The 22,812-nt window shown below is 37.9% G+C and overlaps 1 protein-coding gene across 1 annotated transcript; it reads left to right on the forward strand.

Annotated features, from left to right (window-relative positions):
• Positions 1–19,483: 19,483 nt before the first annotated feature.
• Positions 19,484–20,772, forward strand: ARL14 (ADP ribosylation factor like GTPase 14). Its single transcript, XM_003830620.4, has one exon. The coding sequence runs from the start codon at positions 19,671–19,673 to the stop codon at positions 20,247–20,249; it is 579 nt and encodes a 192-aa protein (XP_003830668.1). The 5' UTR covers positions 19,484–19,670; the 3' UTR covers positions 20,250–20,772.
• Positions 20,773–22,812: the final 2,040 nt, after the last annotated feature.

The following is a 22,812-nucleotide window of genomic DNA, read 5'->3' on the forward strand; positions in this document are numbered from 1 at the left end:
CCCCTGTGTAGTAGTCCCCAGTGTTTATTGTTGCCATCTTTATGTTCATGAGTACCTGATGTTTAGCTCCATTTATAAGTGAGAACATGCAATATTTAATTTTCTCTTCCTGTGTTAACTTGCTGCATCCGTGTTGCTGCAAAGGATATCCATGTTGCTGTAAAGGACATGATTTTGTTCTTTTTTTGGCTGTGTAGTATTCCATGCTGTATATGTACTATATTTTCTTTATCTAATCCACCATTGAAGAGTACCTAGGTTGATACCATGTCTTTGCTATTGTGAATCGTGCTGTGATGAACATGCCAGTACATGTGTCTTTTTGGTAGAACAATTGTTTTCTTTTGAATATATACCCAGCAATGGGATTGCTGGGTCAAATGTTAGTTCTGCCTTAAGTTCTTTAAGAAATCTTCAAACTTCTTTTCACAGTAGTTGAACTAATGTACATTCCCACCAATAGTGTATATATGTTCGCTTTTCTCCACAGCCTCACCAATATCTGGTGTTTTTGACTTTTTAATAATGGCCATTCTGATTATGTGAGATGGTCTCCCATTGCAGTTTTGATTTGCATTTCTCTGTTGATTAGTGATGAAGAACATTTTTTTCATATGTTTGTTGGCTGCTTGTATATCTTTTTTTTTTCAGAAATGTCTGTTCTTGCCTTTTGCGCATTTCGCAGTGGGGTTATTTGATTTTTGCTTGTTGAATTGTTTAAGTTCCTTTTAGATTCTGAATATCAGGCCTTTGCCAGATGCATAGTTTGTGAACAATTTCTTCCATTCTGTAAGTTGTGTTTACTCTGATGATAGTTTCTTTTACTGTGCAGAAGCTCTTTAGCTTAATTAGGTCCCACTTGTCAATTTTTTTTGTTGTTGAAATTGCTTTTAAGGACTTAGTCATAAATTCTTTCCCATGGCTCATGTCCAGAATGGTATTTCCTAGATTTTCTTCTAGGATTTTTATAGTTTGAGGTCCTATATTTAACTTATACCCTTTTTTAAGTCACTATACATACACCTCTCTCATTCTCTTTTTAGTTGCTGCAAACTATTCCATAGCACAGAGGAATGAAAATATATTTCAAACATATGTAACTTCTCCTCGGTTGATGGTTACATAGGTTGTTTTAGAATTTTACTGTTAGAAACAATAAAGCATGAATGTTCATCTTTGTATGTGCTTCTTTTGGACATACACAATTTTTTTTTTATGATACACTCTTAGAGGTTGACTTATTGGGTTAAAAGCTACATATAGGTGCTGGGGAAAATCTTGAGGAAGGGGCTTTCTTGGTCATTTGTCGCAGGATCTCTTTTTATTTGTAAACCAAATGGATTTACTAAACTGTACTAGGGAAGACTGGCACAGCAAGACCTAGATTGTTCACATTCAAGGGGATAATTTATATGTTTTATGACCATAAGATGAACATATGACCTCCTTTAACATCTCTAGCAATCTTTTCCCACTGGATAGCAGAATAGACAGTATGCTTCCAAGCCCTTTTCCATGTATTTGTATTATGCCTTAAGGATTTTTGCATGCTTGCTACTTTGCAATACCTCTGTCAGTAAATAAGAAGAAGCCACCTCCAGTAATCCAAATGAGAAAGAAAATATTGTTAATAGATGCCATTACTGTCTATCATCTTGTTCAAAAAGGGAGAGGTGGATCATATCAAAAGAATCAGTGACCATGTCATAGTCAAGGTGATAGACTTCATGACATCCATCTGTTCCATGGACTCAGTTCACCAGTTAAAGAGGAAAATCACCTCATTATCCAAGTGCTAAGGAACCAGAGGGGGTAATATGTGAAAACTTAATGTTATCTTGATGATATAGTTTGAATGTGTTCCCCCAGGTTCATGTGTTAGCAAATTAATCCCTAATGCAACAGCGTTGGGAGGTGGGGTCTAATGGGAGGCATTTATGTCATGAGGGCTCACCATCATGAATGAATTAATGCCAATTATAAAAGGTTTGAGGCTATAAGTACAGTATTTTGCTCTCTTGCTGTCTTACTCTCACTCTCTCTTGCCCTTCTACCTTCTGCCATGAAGTGATACAAAAAGAAGACCCTTGCTAGATGCCAGCACCATGCTCTTAGACTTTCCAGCCGTTAGACCATGAGCCAATAAATTTCTGCTCTTTATAAATTACCCAGTTTCTGGATCACCTGAGGTCAGGAGTTCAAGACCAGCCTGGTCAACATGGTGAAACCTCATCTTTACTAAAAATACAAAAATTAGCCAGGCATGGTGGTGGGCACCTGTAATCCCAGCTACTTGGGAGACTGAGGCAGGAGAATCACTTGAAGCCAAGAGGTGGAGGTTGCAGTGAGCTGAGATCACACCACTGCACTCCAGCCTGGGCGACAAGAGTGAAACTACATCTCAAAAAAAAAAAAGTAATTAATTAATTAATAAGTAAATTACCCAGTCTCAGGTATTCTGTTATAGCAGCAGAAATGAAATAAGACACTTGAAAACTTTCTTAAAAACCTTTCTAGCTGATACTGGCCTTTTTCAGTTCAGATCCCTTTCACTCACTGTTTCCTAGAAAGAAACTACTAATTACTGGGGATTTGGAAAGAGAATGGTACATCCTTCAAGCATTGTTCAAAACTCCTTAAAGTAATATGTTGTAAATTTTAATAGATATATTGCTAAACTGCCCTCCAAAAAGACTGCATCAATTTTTACTCCCACTAATAATTAATATCTAACATATTATCAGTCTTTTGAATTCTCATCTGTTGGGTGAAAGATGATACTTTACTATTTTAATATGCATTTCTCTGATAACCAGTGACATTATACATATTTTTAATATAATTGTTGGCCATTTGCATCCTCTTCTATGGACTGTCTCCATATCCTTTGCTCATTTTTTAATTGGTTTTATGTGTTTTCTATAGTGACTTGTATGAGTTAATGACATATTATATAATCTTTCATTATATATTGTTAATATTTGCTTCTGGTTGCTTTGTGGCCTTTTAATTTCATTTAAGGTGTTGTTTTCACACAAAAATTTTAAAAGCTTGTGTAGTTAAATATATTAATCAATATTAATTCTTTATAGGTTTTGTAATTTTAGCTTAAGAACGCCTTCTATAACCAAAGTTATTAACATATTCTTCCTTTTTTCTAACATTTTATTGTATTTTAAGTGTATTTTTAAAAGTTCTAATATATGCTTATATTCAAACTAAAAATTCGAAGTTTTTATGTAATGAACTAGGCCTTAAATAAAACTCTTCCCAGTACCGTACACTTTAAAAATGTGATGTAGAATATTAAGGTAAACAAACAAGCAAAAACCCAATAAAACTTTTTTTCATGTTGGCCTGAGGCTGAGCTGGTGGGAAATTAAGGGAATTTTTCAGCGGCCAGGAAAAAATAACAGTAAAATATGTTAGGTGGAGCCCTGATTAGGTTTACGAGCTCCTTAGTGGCTGCTGGCCTGTGTTTTAGTGAGCCCACTGCAGCAGGGATGAAGATAAAGCCGGGGCCTCAAGCAAGACAGAAGCTCACATAGGATGCCTTGAAGGGTGGCCCTTTCAGTGAGTGTGATGATTAATTCTATGGGTCGACTTGACCATTCTGGTACCCTGGTATCAGGTTTCCAGCTCCAAAACTGAGAGAAATAAGTTTCTGTTTTTTATAAGCCACCCAGTCTATGGTACTTTGTTACAGCTGCCTGAATTGATTAAGACACTAAGGTTACTGGGTATGAGATCAATATTCAAAAGTCTTTTGCTTTTTTACACAACAGCCTAAACAGTAAGAAATTTTAATTTAAGAAAAATATATGATATTGTATTTGTTTGCTATTGCTTCATAACAAATTACCCTAAGAATTAGTTGTATCAAACAATAATAACAATGTATCATCTCATACAGGGTCAGGAATTCAGGAATGGCTTAGTTGGCTTGTCTGGTTCAGGGACTCTTACAGGATGTCAGCCGAGGCTGTAGTCATTTGATGTCTTGACTGAGACCAGAAGATCAGCCTCTAAGATGGATCATCTACCTGGCTGGCAAATTAATCCTGGCTATTTGTGGGAGGCCTCAGTTCCTCCCCTCATGGACTTCTTTGTAGGGTAGCTCAAGTGTCCTTATAATGTGGCAGCTGGCTTCCCCCAGAGCAAGGGATCCAAGAGAGAACAAAGCAGAAACCACAGTTTCTTTTATGGCTTAGGCTTAGCAGTCACACTTTGTCATTTCCATGGTTACACAGGTCAGCCCTATTCAGTGTGAGGGGAGACTTACCAGTGTGAATACCAGGAGGCAAGGATCACTGGGAGCTATTTTGGAGGCTGACTACTACAGATGCACAATAGCAACGAAAATCTAAAGATTCTGAGAAATTTAAAAAAGATTTGAAAGACATTTAGGGAAAAATTTTAAAACTATCACAATATATTAAATAAAGATAGTTATATTGTAAAATAGTTCATATTTTAAGAAGAATATAACAAAGTAAGTGGAGAAACATATCATGTATAGGAGTCATCAATATTATAAAGATATCAATTCTTCTCAATTAATCTATGGATTCCATGGAAACTTAATCCAAATCCTAACAGTTTTTGTTTTAGTGGAAATTGACTATTTCGCTGTAAAATTTTTATGAACAAGTAAAAGCCTGAGAAGAAGATACTACTAAAGAAAAACAAGGGTAGTGGGTTTTGTAATGCAGATTTCAAGAATTATATAAAGTTAGCCAATTAATACAGTATGGTATTCATACAGGGATAGACAGACTCATAGAACGGACTTATAGACATAGATTCATGCATGCAAGGAAATTTGACATAGAACAGAAATGGCATTGCAGATGAATGGAGAAAGATACTAATAAAATTGATTTTCCATAGAAAAATTCAAAATCAATTCCAACTTCACACACACCATGCACAAAATTAGCTTGGTTTAAATGTGAAAGCAAATTTTAAAAACTTTTAGAAGAAAAGCCAGGAGAATATCTTTATGGCCTCAGGGTAGGGAAGGATTTCTATAAAGAAAATCACAAAAGAAGGTTGGATAAATTTGAATTCATTAAAATTAATAATTTCATTTTTCAAAGATACCATAAAATCAGTGAAATGACAACTTACAAATTGTGAGGAGATATCTGAAACACAACCAACAAAGATTAGTATTTAACACATACACACGACAACTCACATACATCAATAATAAAACAATGAAGAATCTAACAGAAAAATGGGCTAAAGACATGAATAGGCATTTCACAGAATGGGAACTATGAGTGGCCAACAAATATTTTAAAAATTCTCAGCCTTACAATTAGTAATCAGGAAAACGCAAACTAAAACCAAAAGATTTCACATAATTTCACGTCCATTAGGATGGCAACAATTTAAAAGTTTGACAATACCATGTATTGATGAAGATATGAAGCAAGGGAACTCTTATACATTGCTTCAGAACATAAATTGGTACAACCTTTTTGGAAGACAGTTGGGATTACCTAGGAAAACTGAGTAAGTATACACCCTCTGACCCAGCATCACCTCCTGGATGTGTGTATATAATAAAGAAATTTGAAAATGTATAGTAGGGCACATGTACAAGAATATTCAGAACAGCATTATTCAGAACAGCAAAAAATCTAGAAAGGCTCTAAATATTCATTAATGGTAGGATGACTAAATAATGAAATAATATTCTAAAGTGAAAACGAATAAACTAAATCTACATGCAATATTAGGGATTACTATTAGAAATGCAATTTTGAATCAAAAAAGGAATTGTAAATGAATTCACTTACATAAATTAAAAAAACAGTCAAGTAATATATTGTATAAGGATGTGTGTGTATGTGTGTGTGTGTGGGTGTGTATCTTTTCTATATAAAAACACTAAAACCAAGAGCAGCAAATAGGTAACACTAGCTTCAGGTCAGTAGTTATCTCTCAGGGAAAAAGAAACGAATGCCATCATTTAAGGCCATGCAGAGGTTGTCAGTGGTACCGGTGATGTTCTATTTTTTCATCTGGGCGGTAGATGCACATTTGTGATCATTTAAAGATTTATTTCTCTTCTTTAAAATGTACATATACTTTATATAATTTCTTTCATATGTGTAATATTTTGCTTTTCCTAAGTTAAAAAATTCAAAGAATACAGATAAGTAAAAACATTTCCTTTTAACCAAGCCTCCCCTAGTGGTAACCACTCTTACCAGTTTTATGTGTACCTTTCTAAATTTGCTCTATGCACTAACATACATATATCTGGCCAGGCATGGTGGCTCACGCCTGTAATCCCAGCACTTTGGGAGGTCGAGGTGGGTGGATCACCTGAGGTCAGGAGTTCGAGAGCAGCCTGGCCAACAAGGTGAAACCCCATCTCTACTAAAAATACAAAAATTGGCCCAGCATGGTGGTGGACGCCTGTAATCCTAGTCCTTGGGAGGCTGAGACTGGAGAATCGCTTGAACCCGGGAGGTGGAGGTTGCAGTGAGCCGAGATTGCACCACTGCACTCCAGCCTGGGCAACAAGAATGAAACTCCATCTCAAAAACAAAAAAAAACATACATATATCTGTAGAAGTATATAGTTTTTTTGTGAGATGGGAGTTAACATAAATAGTATTAGACCAACAGTCTTATTTTAGAATTTGCTTTTCTTGTTAATAATACCTCTTAGCAAGCTTTACACATGAGTACATGGATATCCAGCTCATAATTTTTATGTGCTGTACAGTATTACATGATTTGGGGACATTCTTTATTTTACCTTACTTTGGGCTGTGCAATAGTAACAAGCAAACTTAGAATCTTGTTAGCTTATAACAAGAACTATTTACTTTTATGCTCGTGCTACCTGTCCACTGAGTTGACTGAAAGCTCTGTATCATACTTCCTTACTCTGGGACCCAGGCTGATGGAGTAGCCACTACAGCAAACATTGCTGGTCACTGTGGTGTAAAGGGAAAAGAGCTCTGAAACATCTTACATGGGCAGTTAAATGCTCTGTGTTACAAGTACATCTACCACTTCCACTCACAACTCATTGGCCAGAACCAGTTGCAGGGCACCATCTAACCGCAAGGAAGTAGGAAATGCCACTGTGTGCCTAGGAAAGGAGCAAGCCAGATCTATTTGGTAAGTAGTACTGATGACTACCAGACCTGTTGATGGTCTGGTTTTTGTTTTCCTTTTTCTTTTCTTAGGTTTAGATCTTTAATCTCTCCAGAGGTTGTTTTTTTTTTTTTTTTTTTTTTGAGACGGAGTCTCACTCTGTCACCCAGGCTGGAGTGCAGTGGCGCGATCTCGGCTCACTGCAAGCTCCGCCTCCCGCCGGTTCACACCATTCTCCTGCCTCAGCCTCAGGCGCCCACCACCACGCCCGGCTAATTTTTTGTATTTTTAGTAGAGACGGGGTTTCACCGTGTTAGCCAGGATGGTCTCGATCTCCTGACCTCGTGATCCACCCACCTCAGCCTCCCAAAGTGCTGGGATTACAGGCGTGAGCCACCGCATCTGACCTAATCTCTCCAGAATTTTTTAGTGTCTGGTTCCAAATGCATAGTAAGTTTTCCCAACAGTATTAACTTAAAAGTTCCCTATTTGTTGAGAATTGTGTTTGTTTTTAAGCAATAAAGACTAAAAAACCCCAGCGGGTTAAACAAATTAGGGGTTTTATTTGTTCTTACATGAAGAATCTGAGGGGACACAGTCTGGGATGGTGCTATGATGTCATTAAAACCCAGCCTTCTCTTGACTTGTTGCTCAGCCATCCTTAAGACATGGCTGTCTCTACCTACAAGGGAGAGCTGGAGAGATAGGGGTTTCTTAAAAAGATAAAAATAAAAAAGGACATATTACCATTACCGGAAAATGTTTGTATAATTGTATATGTATGTGTGTGTATACGCTTGTTTCTGCACTTCCTACTCTGCTGTATTTTCTTATTGCTTATTTTTCATGATCGTTTTTAGGTTTTTTTTTCCATTTTGTTTTTGTGTCAAATTTCAAACAGCTTGTCAAGTTTTATTAGAGAACTAACTTTATGGCTTTTCTCCTTGAAGTCCTCTTCTCCCTCTTCTCAGCAAATGGCACCACCATCCTCCCAGTTGTTTAGTCAAAAAACCCTGTGAGTTATCTTAAGCTCTATCTCTCACCTTCATCTAATCCGTTAGCAAGTCCTACGCTGCTGCCTCCAAATTATATCTTGAATCTGATCAATTCTGACTTCCTCCTTCTCTGCTACTCTAGTTCAAGCTGCTGTCATCCCAACATTACTACTGAGAGTCTTCTAACCAGTCCCCCTGCCTCCACATTTCCTACCCTCTCTCCCACCATCCCATTTGCCGCACAGCAGCCTAAATGGTCCTCAGATGATGTCACTTCCCTGCTTACGACTGCCCAAGGGCTTCACAATTAAATCTAGAATCAAATGCTTCCCCATGGCCTAGAATCTCTACACATTTAGCCCTGCTAATTTACTTTATCACATTTAGCCCTGCTAATTTATCTTCCCCAATGCTCTCTCTTTCAACTAGGTTTCATCCATAGTCCCTTTATTCTGTCCCTTTATTCTGTCCCTTTAGCTGGCTATGATCATGGTTGATTCAGGGCTCTTGCTCTTCCTGTTGCTTGGAAGGCTGGGGCTTCCCAGATATTTGCATGATTGACCAATTTGCGGAATTGAAGTTTGACCTTACATGTGACCTCTTCTGGGAGGCTTTCTCTGATTCACTCTAGTTAAAATAGAGTCCCATCCCCTCCCCCATTGCAGTGCTTTTGTCAGTCTCCATCAATTATCTATTCTCCATAACACATGATCATCTGAAATTATCTTGTTTATTTGTTTATATACTTATCTTCTCTCTCCTCCCTTGCATTAGAATCTGGAGAGCAGGGACTCTATGCTATTCACCATTATATCTCCAATGTTTAGCAACTGACTCATAATTAAATGTTATATAAAATTTGTTACCACCTGCTTTTGATTGGCCCTGAATTTAACTTACAGATTAAATTAGGAGTGAATTGGCATTTTATAATGCTATATGTCTTCCTTTATTTGATTATTTTTTTTAAGGCCAGCAGTAAAATTTTATTATTTTCTCCATACAGAAACTGTGCATGTATTATTGAGTTTATTCCTAGATATTTTATAGTTTTATTGCTACTGAGAATGGGGTCTTTCTCAGTTATTGTTCTCTAAGAGGAATGCTACTTATCTTTGTATGTTGATCTTGCAACTGGCCACTATGTAAATTCTGTTTGTCATCCTATTCTCTGGGTTTCTCATCTGTACATTTTCTTGCCTTTCCCTCTGACTTGGGACTCTTGGATGACTGTCTTGTATTTTTTAACTCCCTGGATGTTATTTAAATTAATATTTAGTGAAATCTTTATGCTATAAATGTACTCATTTGTTGTTCTGGATTACAGCTAAAAGGCTAAGTCCCTCCTCTTTTCTTAGGGGAAATTATGTATTCTTTCAGTAGGCTATGTCAGATATCAGGCTATTATGAACCTGTAATGATAGGATTCTGGAGACTACTTGCAAGTAGGTGGGGTTAAAATTATCAGTAAACATCTGGGCAAATGCAAGGAGCTAATACTTTAAGCTGGGGAGAAGCTTAGGTAGGTCATCAAATTGGCTGATGTTGGCCAGGTAGCTCCTGCACATGATCTAAGGAATGAAGGAACTCCTCCAAACAGAGATGGGAACTCTGTAGTTGAAACAGAGTAGGTATCAAGACTCTTCAGGGTCCTTTCTGCCCAAACTCCTAGGGAAGAAGCACATCAAGGAGGAATATTCTGCAGGAAAAGAAAGCTGCAGTCTAAGTGAAGGGCTCCCATAATCTGGACTCTTTGAAAAAGTTCCAATCTTCCTGGAGGATAATGTGTCACCCTTTGCCCCCAATCAGGGTGACTCACCAAATGGTCCAAATCTTTCTGGAGGATAAGGTGTGTCAGCCGTTGCCCCCAATCAACATGACTCACCAGGCCCAGAATCAGCACCAATAAAACCTCCCTAGGAAGGCTCTCTTGACCTGAGACTGAGTCAGATTCTTCCACTGGACTTTCTTAGTAGCCTACTACCCTCCCAGTGCCTACTACCCTCCTGGTACCTGGCACAGGGCTTGGCTCATTGCAATTAATAAATATTTGCCTAGCTGATGGCATAAAGGTATTTTTTGAGTGGATGAATTTGATTTCTGTCAACCCATGGAATTAAAAGGTAGAATTTTTCAATACTGGATTCAAGAGAAAGTTGCATGATATGGTCCTGTTAACTTTAGTCCTTTCTTGCTTCTAGGTATTTATACTTCATACTGAGATTTCTGTGATATTTTCATGCAAAGTTATATGTATATTTTTGACTTAGCAAGTATTCAGTTAAAGGTTGGTGTACAAAAAATTGATGGGGAAACCAGAGTGAGCAATATTGAGAAGCCCATAGTCAACAACTAAGAAGTTTTCAATAGTTAACAGGGATTTATCCTGAAGGTTAGATTTTGAGGGTTAGAGATGCTAATTTTGGAAAGGCTATGGCTAATGTGAATTCAGGGTACCTATTTTAGGAAGGTGCTGGAGTAGAAGAAGCCTAGTTACTAGAACTAGGTTTAACGATAGGGACTGGGACTTAGTAAAAAAGGCAACAGTCTAGTTGTTAAAAATAGGCTACCATGTTGTGATTGGATTCATGGTTAGGATGACTCTGGGCTGGATCTTAGAAAGGAGGATTGGAGCTGCTTAAGTATTTGTTGTCTTAGGTGAGGATTGAGACTACATTTAGCTTCTGAAAGAGGATCAGGTGACCTCAACTATGGGGAGGAGGGATTATAGGCTTGGAAACCATGCTGTGTCTGATACTAGCAATTGAAAATGGCAAATAGGGTTACTATGCTCCTTCCTACACTCATAGCAGACGTTGTCAATTGAGCATAGCAGTCTTTTCTATGGAGCCAAGAAACAACTGTAGACTCCCTGTAGACTTTCAAAACAGTTACTAACAATAAATCTGATTTGACCCGCAAATATAAACCTACTGCCATTCCTCTGACCAATAATAAAATCACAATAGCTGCCATTTACCAAGTGCCTAACATATGCTGTATACTTGGCTGTGTTATATCTCATTTATTCCTTATAATAACCCTGAGAGATAGATAATATTATTTCCCAATTTACAGATTAAGAAGTTAAGGGTTTTTTGTTTTTTGTTTTTTGAGACGGAGTCTCACTCTGTTGCTCTGGCTGGAGTGCAGTGGCGTGATCTCTGCTCACTGCAAGCTCTGCCTCCCGGGTTTCACGCCATTCTCCTGCCTCAGCCTCCCAAGTAGCTGGGACTACAGGTGCCCACCACCACGCCCGGCTAATTTTTTTGTATTTTTAGTAGACACGGGGTTTCACCGTGCTAGCCAGGATGGTCTCGATCTCCTGACCTCGTGATCCACCCGCCTCGGCCTCCCAAAGTGCTGGGATTACGGAGTCTCACACTGTTGCCTGGGCTGGAGTGCAATGGTACGATATCGGCTCGCAGCAACGTCCGCCTCCTGAGTTCACGTGATTCTCCTGCCTCTGCCTCCCGAGTAGCTGGGATACAGGCACATGCCACTATGCCCAGCTAATTTTTTGTATTTTTAGTAGAGATGGGGTTTCACTGTGTTGGCCAGGCTGGTCTCAAACTCCTGACCTCGTGATCCACCCACCTTGGCGTCCCAAAGTGCTAGGATTACAGGCGTGAGCCACAGCATCCTGCCGAGAAGTTGAGATGTTAAATAACTTGCCCAGGTTCATAGAGAGAGAAAATAGTACAATTGTGATCAGAAGCCAGGACTTCCAGAGTCTTGCTTGACCAATTCAACCTAGAAAGTTTAATGCTTCAAACCTATACCAAGCTAAATTTGAGACTCTGATTTACTTTTGGAATATTTAATTCATACCCTGAAATGTCTCATGCTAGAGTTAATTTTAGCTATGCATTTGAAATAATTGTGTGCCCAGGTTGCGCTATTGGAGGTAAGAGGGATAACCAATGGAGAATAAAAGTGCAAGAGCAGAATATTTGATGAAAATAATTTTATCTCATCTGACCCTTCGTTGGTGTATCTGGAAAGCCAACCCTGAGATCCTGCAGCAATGGGACAGGGCCTGGGAGTCTGGAGGGGCTTCTCCGTCTCTTGGGTGGCCTGACTTAGTGTGTCGCTGTCACTTTAAATGTCATAACATTTCTTTTTCTCTCTCACCCTACCATTCCATTTATCTCTGCTTATTCAAAATTTCCCTTTGAAATTCCTTATTAAAAACACTTGTAATCCCAGCACTTTGGGAGGCAGAGGTGGAAGAATTGCTTGAATTTAGGAGTTTGAGGCCATCCTAGGCAACATGACAAAACTCTGTCTCTACCAAGAAAACAAACAAACAAAAAACCCCAGGTGTGGTGGTGCGGCTGTAGTCCCAGCTACTTGGGAGGCTGAGGTAGGAGGATCGCTTGAACCCAGAAAGTGGAGGCTGCAGTGAGCCATGATCACACCATGGCATTTCAGCTTGGATGACAGAGAGAGACCCCGTCTCAAAAACAAAACCAAACCCAAAGCAACAACCTGGTCGGGTTGTTAGTCGGCCGGGTATATTAGTACCTGGTTAATTATTTACACAAGTATTTAACTTGGTCATGTATTTTTTCATGTCCTTTATGGAAGTGAAAACTGAATCATATTAATCTATTTTTGTGGTCATTATTTTTACTTTCATGCTTATCATACAGGAAGGAATTTTTTTAAAGATAAGAAAACAAAGAGTAAGGGAATAATTTTGCTGTTTATGTGAGTTCTAGCTTTCACTAAAATAGAATTAGTTTTACTTATATACTCCTAACAAATTTAATTGGAATACATTAAAAATGGCAGGAGATTAACTTTTCTATTATGATCAAATTGACAACCGTCATATTTCTAGAAGAAACGTTGAAACTCTGAAGGCTCTTGGTTTATATTTTGATGCTCCTTGACCATGCTGCAAATTTGTACAGAATTATTTTACTTTTAAAGTCAATCAATGCAAACAGGAGAAAGTTGATACGAGTTCCATCTACAACCTTGTGGTTTGGAACTGGGGACAGAGATAATAGAGACTGGTGGGAAGGAACTTGATTGCCCTCAAGAAAAGATTTACTGTTGATTCAGGTTATAGAAAATAAAAAAGTGAAAACACAAACAAAAACGAAACCCAATTTGTGAAGTGAGAAACATGTTTATCTAGGCTCTAATATGTAATAATAGGTTAATCCTTTAAAATATAATACTAATTATTCCTGAGCACTAGCATTTTACTGACCTGACCTAATCAGACAGAAAATAGGAAAGGGGAAAGAAATAAATTGAAAGGAATTGGGGCAAAAGGAGAAAAGCAAGGGGACAGAAGGAGAGTAGGATGGTGAAGAGAGAGAAGTGAAACGACATTAACCCTAACAACCCTCACTTTTGCTGTCTATTCCATTTGGAGTCAGCAGGAAGTCATGACAACTGTATCAAGTACATGTTATTATCCCATTATATCTTTTTAACACTTTGGTTTCTTAGTTTATCCTTTAGAAAGGCTAGAAAGGAGAATGTCAGTGAGTGACAGTGGACATATTTGAAAAGTAGCTATGCAGCCCTTGGGCTCTTTCATCCTGAAATTAGCTCAAGCTTCCTCTCGTGAAGCCAGGCAAGTCTCAGTGGCCTGTTCTAAGATGACCGTACAGCCTAATTTTCTTAGGCCTGTTTACATCTGTTCGCTGGTGTACTCATTATTAGTACCCCTTTCACTTTCAAAACTGTCCCAGTTTGGACAGATAGAAGATGTGAGCGCCCCATAATGAGCCATGCTGGCTTGACACTGACTTGCAGCCTCCTCTTAAGTCTTGTTACCTTATCTATAACAACATTCATATTGTTAGTGAGTGTTGGTCTTTTTCATTAGATTGTTAGTTCCTTGAAAATGAAGACTGTTTTGATTATATACAGACAATTGCCAGTGTCTTCAGTTATATACAGACATATTACATGCTCAATAGAAATGTACTGAATGAATGAATGCAGCATGTAAAAATTGCATATGTATGTGAACAAAGAGAAAGAAAAGTGAGACTCATAATCACATTAAGTTTTAAATGTTTTAGATTATTTAAACATTTTTAAATGCTTTTATAATAAAATATTTCTTTTCTAAAATTGGAAGACTGTATAGAGCATTTAAAAATATTTTTAAATGTTTCAACTTTTAGTTACTTCTTAAATGGTGAACCATCAGTAATTCTGAAAACAGAATATAGACAGTGCCTGCCATTTAGTGTATACTCAATAAATGTTGAAAGAATAATCAAAGATTTATCATGAGTTTGAAGAGAGATGAGGAGCTGTAAAAAATAGAGACCTATGAGAACCATTTGGATCATTATTTCACGGAAGTGAAAAAGGAACCAATTAGGTCAATGGTGGTCAGGTTGCACAGCTGAGTTCTTTTGGGCCCTGTTGCTGCTGACTAGGTAGACACCCAGGATACTGACAGCTTCGCAGGTAGCTGGGGCCAAAGATATCTGAGTCATCTGTCCCTAAATAAATCCCCCATCTTCACCAAGGCAAAGGGGTGCAACTATTGCTACCAAGTTCCAGATATAGCCCTCAGGCTGCCCCTCTGGTGTGTTGTCTCTCTGTTCATCTTTATCTTATTGGGGGTGGGCTGGATAAAAATGCTGGGGTGTTGGGGAAGGGGTCCAGCACATGGTGACTTGTTCTCCCAATGGAATACTTTTATGGGAATTATCAAATTGTTCCTCATCTGGAAAAGGTTAAGAATCACAGGTATTTAAAAAATGTTAGCTAAGACACAAAAACTGTGAGAGGAGAGGGAGAAAACTTGTATCAACCAGGGGCCAGGCTCTGTGATAACATTTTTTTCACATTTATTTTATATAATTATGACAACTATTTAATATTTAGTGAGTGCCAGAGGCCAGATTTGAACTCACATCCAATGATCTACCAATGTGAAAGTAAAAAAAAACCTTTGGTGATGTGGGTGAAAGTGTTGGTTCAGTTTGATGGAAATGGCTCTGGGAAAATCTTTGTAGATTAGGATATATCATTCTTTGCAGCTTCAAAGAATCTCAACTAGGATAAAGAGTGACTATTGTTCAGGAACAGAGCGTATTTCTCATTACTGGGTATAGAAATACATGAGGTCTTGAATTTTTACTTGCAAAAAATAAAAAAAGGAAAGTTAAAAATTAATCCTGGCCTTAGTGGAGGTTACATGAATGTTTTCAATTTTTGGTAACTCTTTGAGCTGTATATTGATGATTTTTGCATTTTTCTATATATGTGTTATACTTCAATTTTCCAAACATTTATTTTTAAAAAGACCAAAAAAGTTATTGTAGGGAAAGTAGGGGATGTTCCAAGTCTCTGTAAGCTAAGCAATTTATACAACCACATCCTGATTCTTCCTTCTTATCTGTGAAAAATAAAGATAATGGAATAAGTTGCACCTTCTTCCAAGAGATAAGTGTCTGTATTTTTGCTTGGTCCGTACATGGTTGAGCTTAGGACTTTTTGCCTCACACCTCCATGGTAAGAAATTAAGAAAATGTTTCTTTCATTCCCATATTTTAAAACAAATTTCCTGTGACACCACAGAGCCTGCCAGTAACTCTCTCACAAGTCTACCTTTATTTGCGTAATCTTAGAATGATTTACAGAAAACAAATACCTTGCCTTCCCTCAAGTTTGGCTGGGACACATGAATCCATAAATGTTTTGGGACAGTAAGAAAGGATATTGAAACATTTGTAGATTCTTTCATGACAATTAGCATTGACAAAGAAATTATCTTATTTCTTTTCACAGAAGAGAATCATATTCTTATGTGGATATAATATTCATGCAGAATTTAAGCCCTCATTTTTTTGGCTATCCCGAAAACAAGGTATAATTGGTCAGATGGGAAAGAATGAAGGCATATATGTATGATCATGCTCATTACAGCAAAAATATATTAAAGGATGTCCCCAATACCAACGGTAGACCTCATAAAGCACTCAAATCATTGAGTTTATTATAAAATAAATGTTTAACTTCTTTTAAAAATTTTAATTGTTGAAATATGGAGGTGAGAAAGAGCTTAAGCAGTAGTGCAGTCAGAGTCCCTAAATTCACCTTTGGAAGTACAGACTTACCCCTAAGTAAGCTGAATTATTTTCTGTATTACTATGGACTGCAGTCTAATTTTATTAGCTTATTTCAATTATATTCTTTTTTTAACATGTTATTTTGAAAAATTTCAAATCTAGAGGAAAGTTAAAAAATAGTAAAATGAACACTCAATACCTCTGACCTAGAGCCACCAACTAACTATTGCCATATTTACACACACTTCCTCCCTCCCACATACATATCTTTGTGTGCATGTGTTTGCTGAGCCCATTGAAATTAACTTGCTGATATCACCCCTAAGTACTTTAGCCTGTATCTCCTTGAAACAAAATCATCTTCCTACATAACAATTGAATCATTGCCTTCAAGAAATTTATCATTGATAAATAATACCATCTAATATACAGTTCATAATCAAGTTTCCCCAATTTGAATTTTCATAATTGTTATAGTAATTTCCTTAATCACTATTATTGACACAGGATCCAATAAAAGTTTACACAATGCATTTAGTAGTCATGTATCTTTTATTTAGTGAACATTCTTGCCCCAATCCTTTTTTTCCTTTCTGTCTTTCATGACATGGACCTATCTTGAAGAGTCCAAGTCTGCTGTCTTGCAGCATGGCCTATAATCTAGATTTATCTTATGGTTTTATCATGATAGTTCAAAATGTTTATGGAAGAAACCCCTACTTATCCATATACAGTTGGTTTTCCACATACATCCCCATATTTTCCCATTTCTAAGACTTTGCTCTCACAGACTGTTTCTTTCATGTATGCCCTCACGTGTCTCTACAAGGCCTGGTTCAATACTTAACCTTCTCAAGGAAGATTTCTCTGACACCTTTCATTCTGAAAGAGTCTGTGAATATCTAGAATACATTAGCCTTTCTTTTCTTGTAGCATGTATAATTTTTTGACTTTGTATATATTTTTATTTGGTCACATGTCTTTTACCTTCTCCCCAGTGAAAGTCAACTAAAGGCAAGCCTAGTTTATCTTTGTGATCTCTCTGGCATCTAGCACAGACTAGGCAATCAATATGTTTATTTCCTGAATGGTTAGATGAATAAATCAATGAACAAATCAAAACAGTATCTTTAGCCTCTGAGATATAGTGAGTTGGTTAAGAACTTAATTCTTTAAAAAAGGTTACAGAATTTCTTCATACGTGTGCTTTCTGCATCTAAAATAGTCTACTTATTTTGTGTAAAAACTCTAAATAAATTTTTAGTTTTAATAAAAAAACATGTATATCACATGGTATAGCTCTTTTAAAAATCATGTTGGTAAGCGTTGAGGGAAGTCTTTCAATCTGGCAAGTTCATTCTTTAGCTTTGGGAAGTGGTCCCATATTATTCTTGATAATTTCCTCTTGTGCATATTTTTTTTCTCTCTGGAATAAGTCCTATAAATCAGACTTCTGAGTTAAGACTTCTGAGTTCATCCTCTATGTCTTATCTTTTCTTCTATATTTTCTATCTTCGACTTTCTGAAAGACTCCTTCAATATTGTCTTCCAGCCTATAGGTATTACTGATCTTTAAAATTTTTTGAAATTTGTGTTTTTAATTTTTAGGAGTTTTGTTTTTATTCTCTCAGTGGTCTGTTTAATACCATCCATTTCTTGTCTTATGGATGTAATATCTTCTCAAGTCTGTATAAAAATAGTAATTAGAATTTAATGAAAATGTTCTTCTGTTCCCTTCATTAGCTCTGTTTAAGCTTTCTTAAAAGTTCTTATTTTTATCTTGGTCTCTCTCTTATTCATATTGAAGGCATGCTATCCATTAAGTATAGAAACTTCTGTGTACTGCAAAGCTGATTGGGAATTCTATGTATGTGAGCAAGTTTGCCAACTGCCAGGTTGGCTATAGGTTAATTACATGTTGACTTAGACATTATGGTCAGAAACTCCCAATTGTCAAAACATGGAGATCTTTTTTCTGAGATCATTCAATTTCTTTAATAAAAAACTCTTCAGTATTTTGCCTGGGAATAAACATCTAGTTGCTGAAGACACCCAGCAGAGGGGTGTGTGTGTGTGTGTGTTCTGTTTATTTTGGCTTCTTGTTACCTTCTGCTGTTTTTAGTCCTTTATTTCACCCCTTCTGTCTGCCATACCTGTCACCTCTGGTCTATCTCCTCTGCATCAGCACTCCAAGCCTTGGCTTTATCCTGCTATATCAGTTATCACTCATTTTTCCATCTAGTTTCCATTTTCCAGAATTTTGTTAAAATTTCTGACCCTTTGATGAATTATCTTGCTGTTTTGTTATGGATTTATATGGTTTTTTTTTTTTTTTTGAGATGGAGTCTCACTGTCACCAGGCTGGAGTGCAGTGGTGCGATCTTGGCTCACTGCAACCTCCGACTCCCTGGTTCAAGCGATTCTCCTGTCTCAGCCTCCCAAGTACCTGAGATTATAGGCATGGGCCACCACGCCCAGCTAATTTTTTTGTATTTTTAGTAGAGATGGGGTTTCACCATGTTGACCAGGCTGGTCTTGATCTCCTGGCCTCGTGATCCACCCACCTCGGCCTCCCAAAGTGTTGGGATTACAGGCGTGAGCCACCATGCCTGGCCTATATGTTCTTTTAATGCCTTTACCATTATTCTGTGGAGTCTTGGGAAGGAGAGGAAATAAATGCATGCATTTATTTGCCATCTTTAATTGGACTGCTTAATGTAAAAGTGTTTGTGTTATAAATTCCCCCTCATATATTTGGTTTTGTGACTGCAGCAGTGTAAATTTGCTGCCTAGAAGTTTAAAGAAAGTGATTCTGTATGTGATTAGGGAGTAAGGTTCAGATAACCTTGGGTGGTTTAAAGTTTCCTACTGAGTAATCTGAACAAGGCGGATTTAAGATACTGCAGACAGAGTGTGAGAATAACTCTCTCTTCATGACTTAAGAAGCCTGGTTCCTTATTTACAACTGGGATAAGATAAATGGTTGAATACCTAGAGAAGTTCCACAAAAAGTTACACAAAAAGTTTAGTTAAATTTAAGTTAAAAGTTAGTTAAAATGAAAAGTTAAGTTTTTATTCTGCTACTAAACCATGCTCCTCTGCATGTCTGAACCTTCAGGTTCCTCTAGATTTCTAGCACCTGAAAGAAAACAAAACTGCAGCATCAGCCAGGTAGGCCTCTCCTAATCTTACTCATTCACAGAGAATTTCCCCTTTGAGTCACCATGGCATTGGCTGGTTACTCATACCACAGATCCCTCAGGATTGGCTGGGACTGCAAATAAAATACTGTTTGCCCATAATCAAGTTGATAAGCTACAACATAAACACATCTAGGTTCTTGTTCTTAGAATACAGCATGAAGCATTTGCTTTCTTCTTTCTTCCTAACATTTTCATGTGAGATCCAGAAAGGACACATTGTCTCTGGCCATTTGAAGAAAGAAAGAAAGAAAGAAAGAAAAGGTATTTAGAGACAGAGAGAGAAAAAGGCTGAAATGGGTTCGCTGGGTTCTAAAAATCTGCAAACCAAACAAGCCCAAGTTCTTCTTTTGGGACTTGACTCAGCTGGGAAGTCTACTCTCCTTTATAAATTAAAGCTTGCTAAGGATATTACCACCATCCCTACAATAGGTTTCAATGTGGAAATGATCGAGTTGGAAAGGAATCTTTCACTCACAGTCTGGGATGTTGGAGGACAGGAAAAAATGAGAACTGTTTGGGGCTGTTACTGTGAGAACACCGATGGGCTGGTGTATGTTGTGGACAGTACAGACAAACAGCGACTGGAAGAGTCTCAGAGACAGTTTGAGCACATTTTGAAGAATGAACACATTAAAAATGTGCCTGTTGTTCTGTTAGCCAACAAACAAGACATGCCTGGAGCTCTGACTGCTGAGGACATCACCAGAATGTTCAAAGTGAAGAAGCTTTGCAGTGACCGGAACTGGTATGTGCAACCCTGCTGTGCCCTCACAGGGGATGGGCTGGCCCAGGGGTTCAGGAAATTAACTGGATTTGTGAAGAGCCACATGAAATCAAGAGGAGACACTTTGGCGTTCTTCAAGCAGAACTGAGGCTGCGAAAAATCCAAGTCTCTACAGAGACACTGATGAAGTTGAAAGGGTAATTGTTTTTCCATGCCAAATGAGGAAATCAAATTAATGAGTTGACAAACCTTTCCTGAGATGTTATTTCATCTACATTTAGTTAAACAACTTAGAATGATATCTAGAAAATATTTATTTTCAGCCAGGAACTTTAGCAAACTGTGGCAATGATCATTGGGAATGAAAACGTATAATGTTCTACAATTTTTGTTATCACATTGGATGACTTTGAATATAGTAGTGACACTTGGGACCAAATAAATTATTTTATATGACTACTAGAACAAAGTTTTAGTAAGCTGTCTGCTAATAGAGTCAGAATTCTTCCAGATTGTTTCCAGCTGTAACAGGTATTGAATTTCCACCATGCTCCTATGTAATAGCTGGGTGGTGTAAAAAATGAACTTCAAATTATGGAGTGGAAAAAGTGTAATGTTAATGTCTTGTAAATTCGTATTCCCTATTAAATAAAGCTTTCTTATTCCCTAAATAAAGCTGTTCTTCTGGATTCCTGCCAGCTTTTTGAAATCTATTGCTGGGAACTTCCTCCAATGAATCTTAAACAATGAACTTCAGGCTGCTAATTGCTCAGAGGCTGTGTTCTGCCATAGGGAGCAGAAGTGTATAAACTTAAAGGTCTGGTGATCGGGGTAGCACCTTGGAGTTTAGGGCAAGATCTGGGCTCAGGGCTTAGCTCTAGGCTACAGCCCCGAGTCTTGCTTCCTTGGAATTCAGTTTAACAGCCATTGCTTGGAAACATATGTGCAGCTCATTGTACTGATCAAACAGGAACCAGACCTAGACTTTGCTCTCAGAGACCTACAATTCACAGCAGGAAACAACATAAAGCTAGTAGCTAGAGTAGGGCAATAAGTGCTAAGTGCGATTGCAGGAGATACTCTTTTTAACCAGGGAAACAAGAAATGCTTCATGCAGGAGATCGTATTTTAGAGGGTCCCTCACTCCCAGTGACCCTACAAAGGTACAGGTTAGTCACTGGAAGTTCCCATCACTAGGAAACTTTCCAGAGGCATTGGACAGGAGGGCAGGTGAGTGGGCAAAGAAGCTGGAGATTGGAATGGAATTCCCCTGAGAAGCTCAGAACTCCCAGGGAGGCCCTGGTACAAACAGACAACGCTTTCCTCCTACCCCACTTCCAACAAGGCTCATTTGGGGCTGGAAGCAGAGCTCAAGCGTCCATAGCAGCCCCTAGGACTCCAAATCTTAAGGTCACAGAGGAAAAAAAGGGGTATAATAAACCAAGGGTGCCAGCCCTTGGATTCCTCTTATGATTTTCTTCTCTCATCTTAGCTATTTGTTCAGCAAAGATCTGAGCACTGCCTTCTGTGCTACATGGTAGAGATTCAAATAATAAACTAGACATACAAGTAATAATAGTTACTGTGGGATGAATACTTGTGGGTGCCAGGCACTGTGTGCTAAACACTTTCATACATCTTCCCATTTAATGTTCACAACTGCCCGAAGAGAAATAGGCATTATCTAAATTTTAAAGATGAGTGTACTGAGTCTAAACAAGATTACACAACCACCACCACAAAATAACTACTTGGTATTTAACTGGGGAGTAGCAGCAGAGCCAAGATTCAAATTCAGGTGTGTCTGACTCCAGGGTCTGTGCTGTTAGGTGTCCTGACATTGTTTTACAAATAAGGTATAGTCTCTGTCTTCAGTGAACTTACCACATGCAATTAAGAATAAATCAGGTTAACATATATTACTTTTATAATAAAAAGGTTCTTAGAAAAAATAAACTAGACAGAATAAATTAACTTCAATAACAGAGATATAAAAAACATGGAAGACTGGCAAAAAGTTTCTGATTTCAGGAAGATCTCAGGGGGTTGGCAATGTTAAATGTTTCATAGTAGAGCTTTTCCTGTTTCAGAACATAATTAAAATCTCAAGTACATATCTTCCCTTACAATTTCTCTGTGTGTGTTTTTATGGAATCTTCTTAGTAATCTTAAATTGGAAGTCACTAACTTACTTCAAAAAGAAATGCCCTCTGGTGCTCGTGTATCTTGGTAATCTGAATTAAGTCAAGCCCCTTATGGCCCAGTCTTGGCATGATGTAAAAGTTGAAGAAAACAGCCTGTTAAAATACTGAATGGAACTCAAATCTTCACTTCAGAAAGCCCCTGGGTATATATGTTGGGTGTGGTGGGCAAATACATTCTTCATGTAGAACAAAACTTATAAAGTAGCCTTTTCCTGTCATTTCAACATCTCCCCCCCATGTAACAGCTATTCCTTAAAATCCCTGTTAATATTCTCCCCAGAACATGTACCCTCCTCATGCTTTACTCCTTTCTTCCCTGGGATCCAGGGTTCCAGTCTATTTTCCTCCATCAGTCACTTGCTTTCTTTTTTTTTTTTGAGATGGAGTCTCACTCTGTCGCCCAACCTGGAGGGCAGTGGCACGATCTCGGCTCACTGCAACCTCCACCTCCCGGGTTCAAGCAATTCTCCTGCCTCGGCCTCCCTAGTAGCTGGGACTACAGGTGCG

The sequence above is a fragment of the Pan paniscus genome, chromosome 2 (assembly GCF_029289425.2).
Source record: "Pan paniscus chromosome 2, NHGRI_mPanPan1-v2.0_pri, whole genome shotgun sequence".
In the NCBI taxonomy this organism is placed as follows: Eukaryota; Metazoa; Chordata; class Mammalia; order Primates; family Hominidae; genus Pan; species Pan paniscus.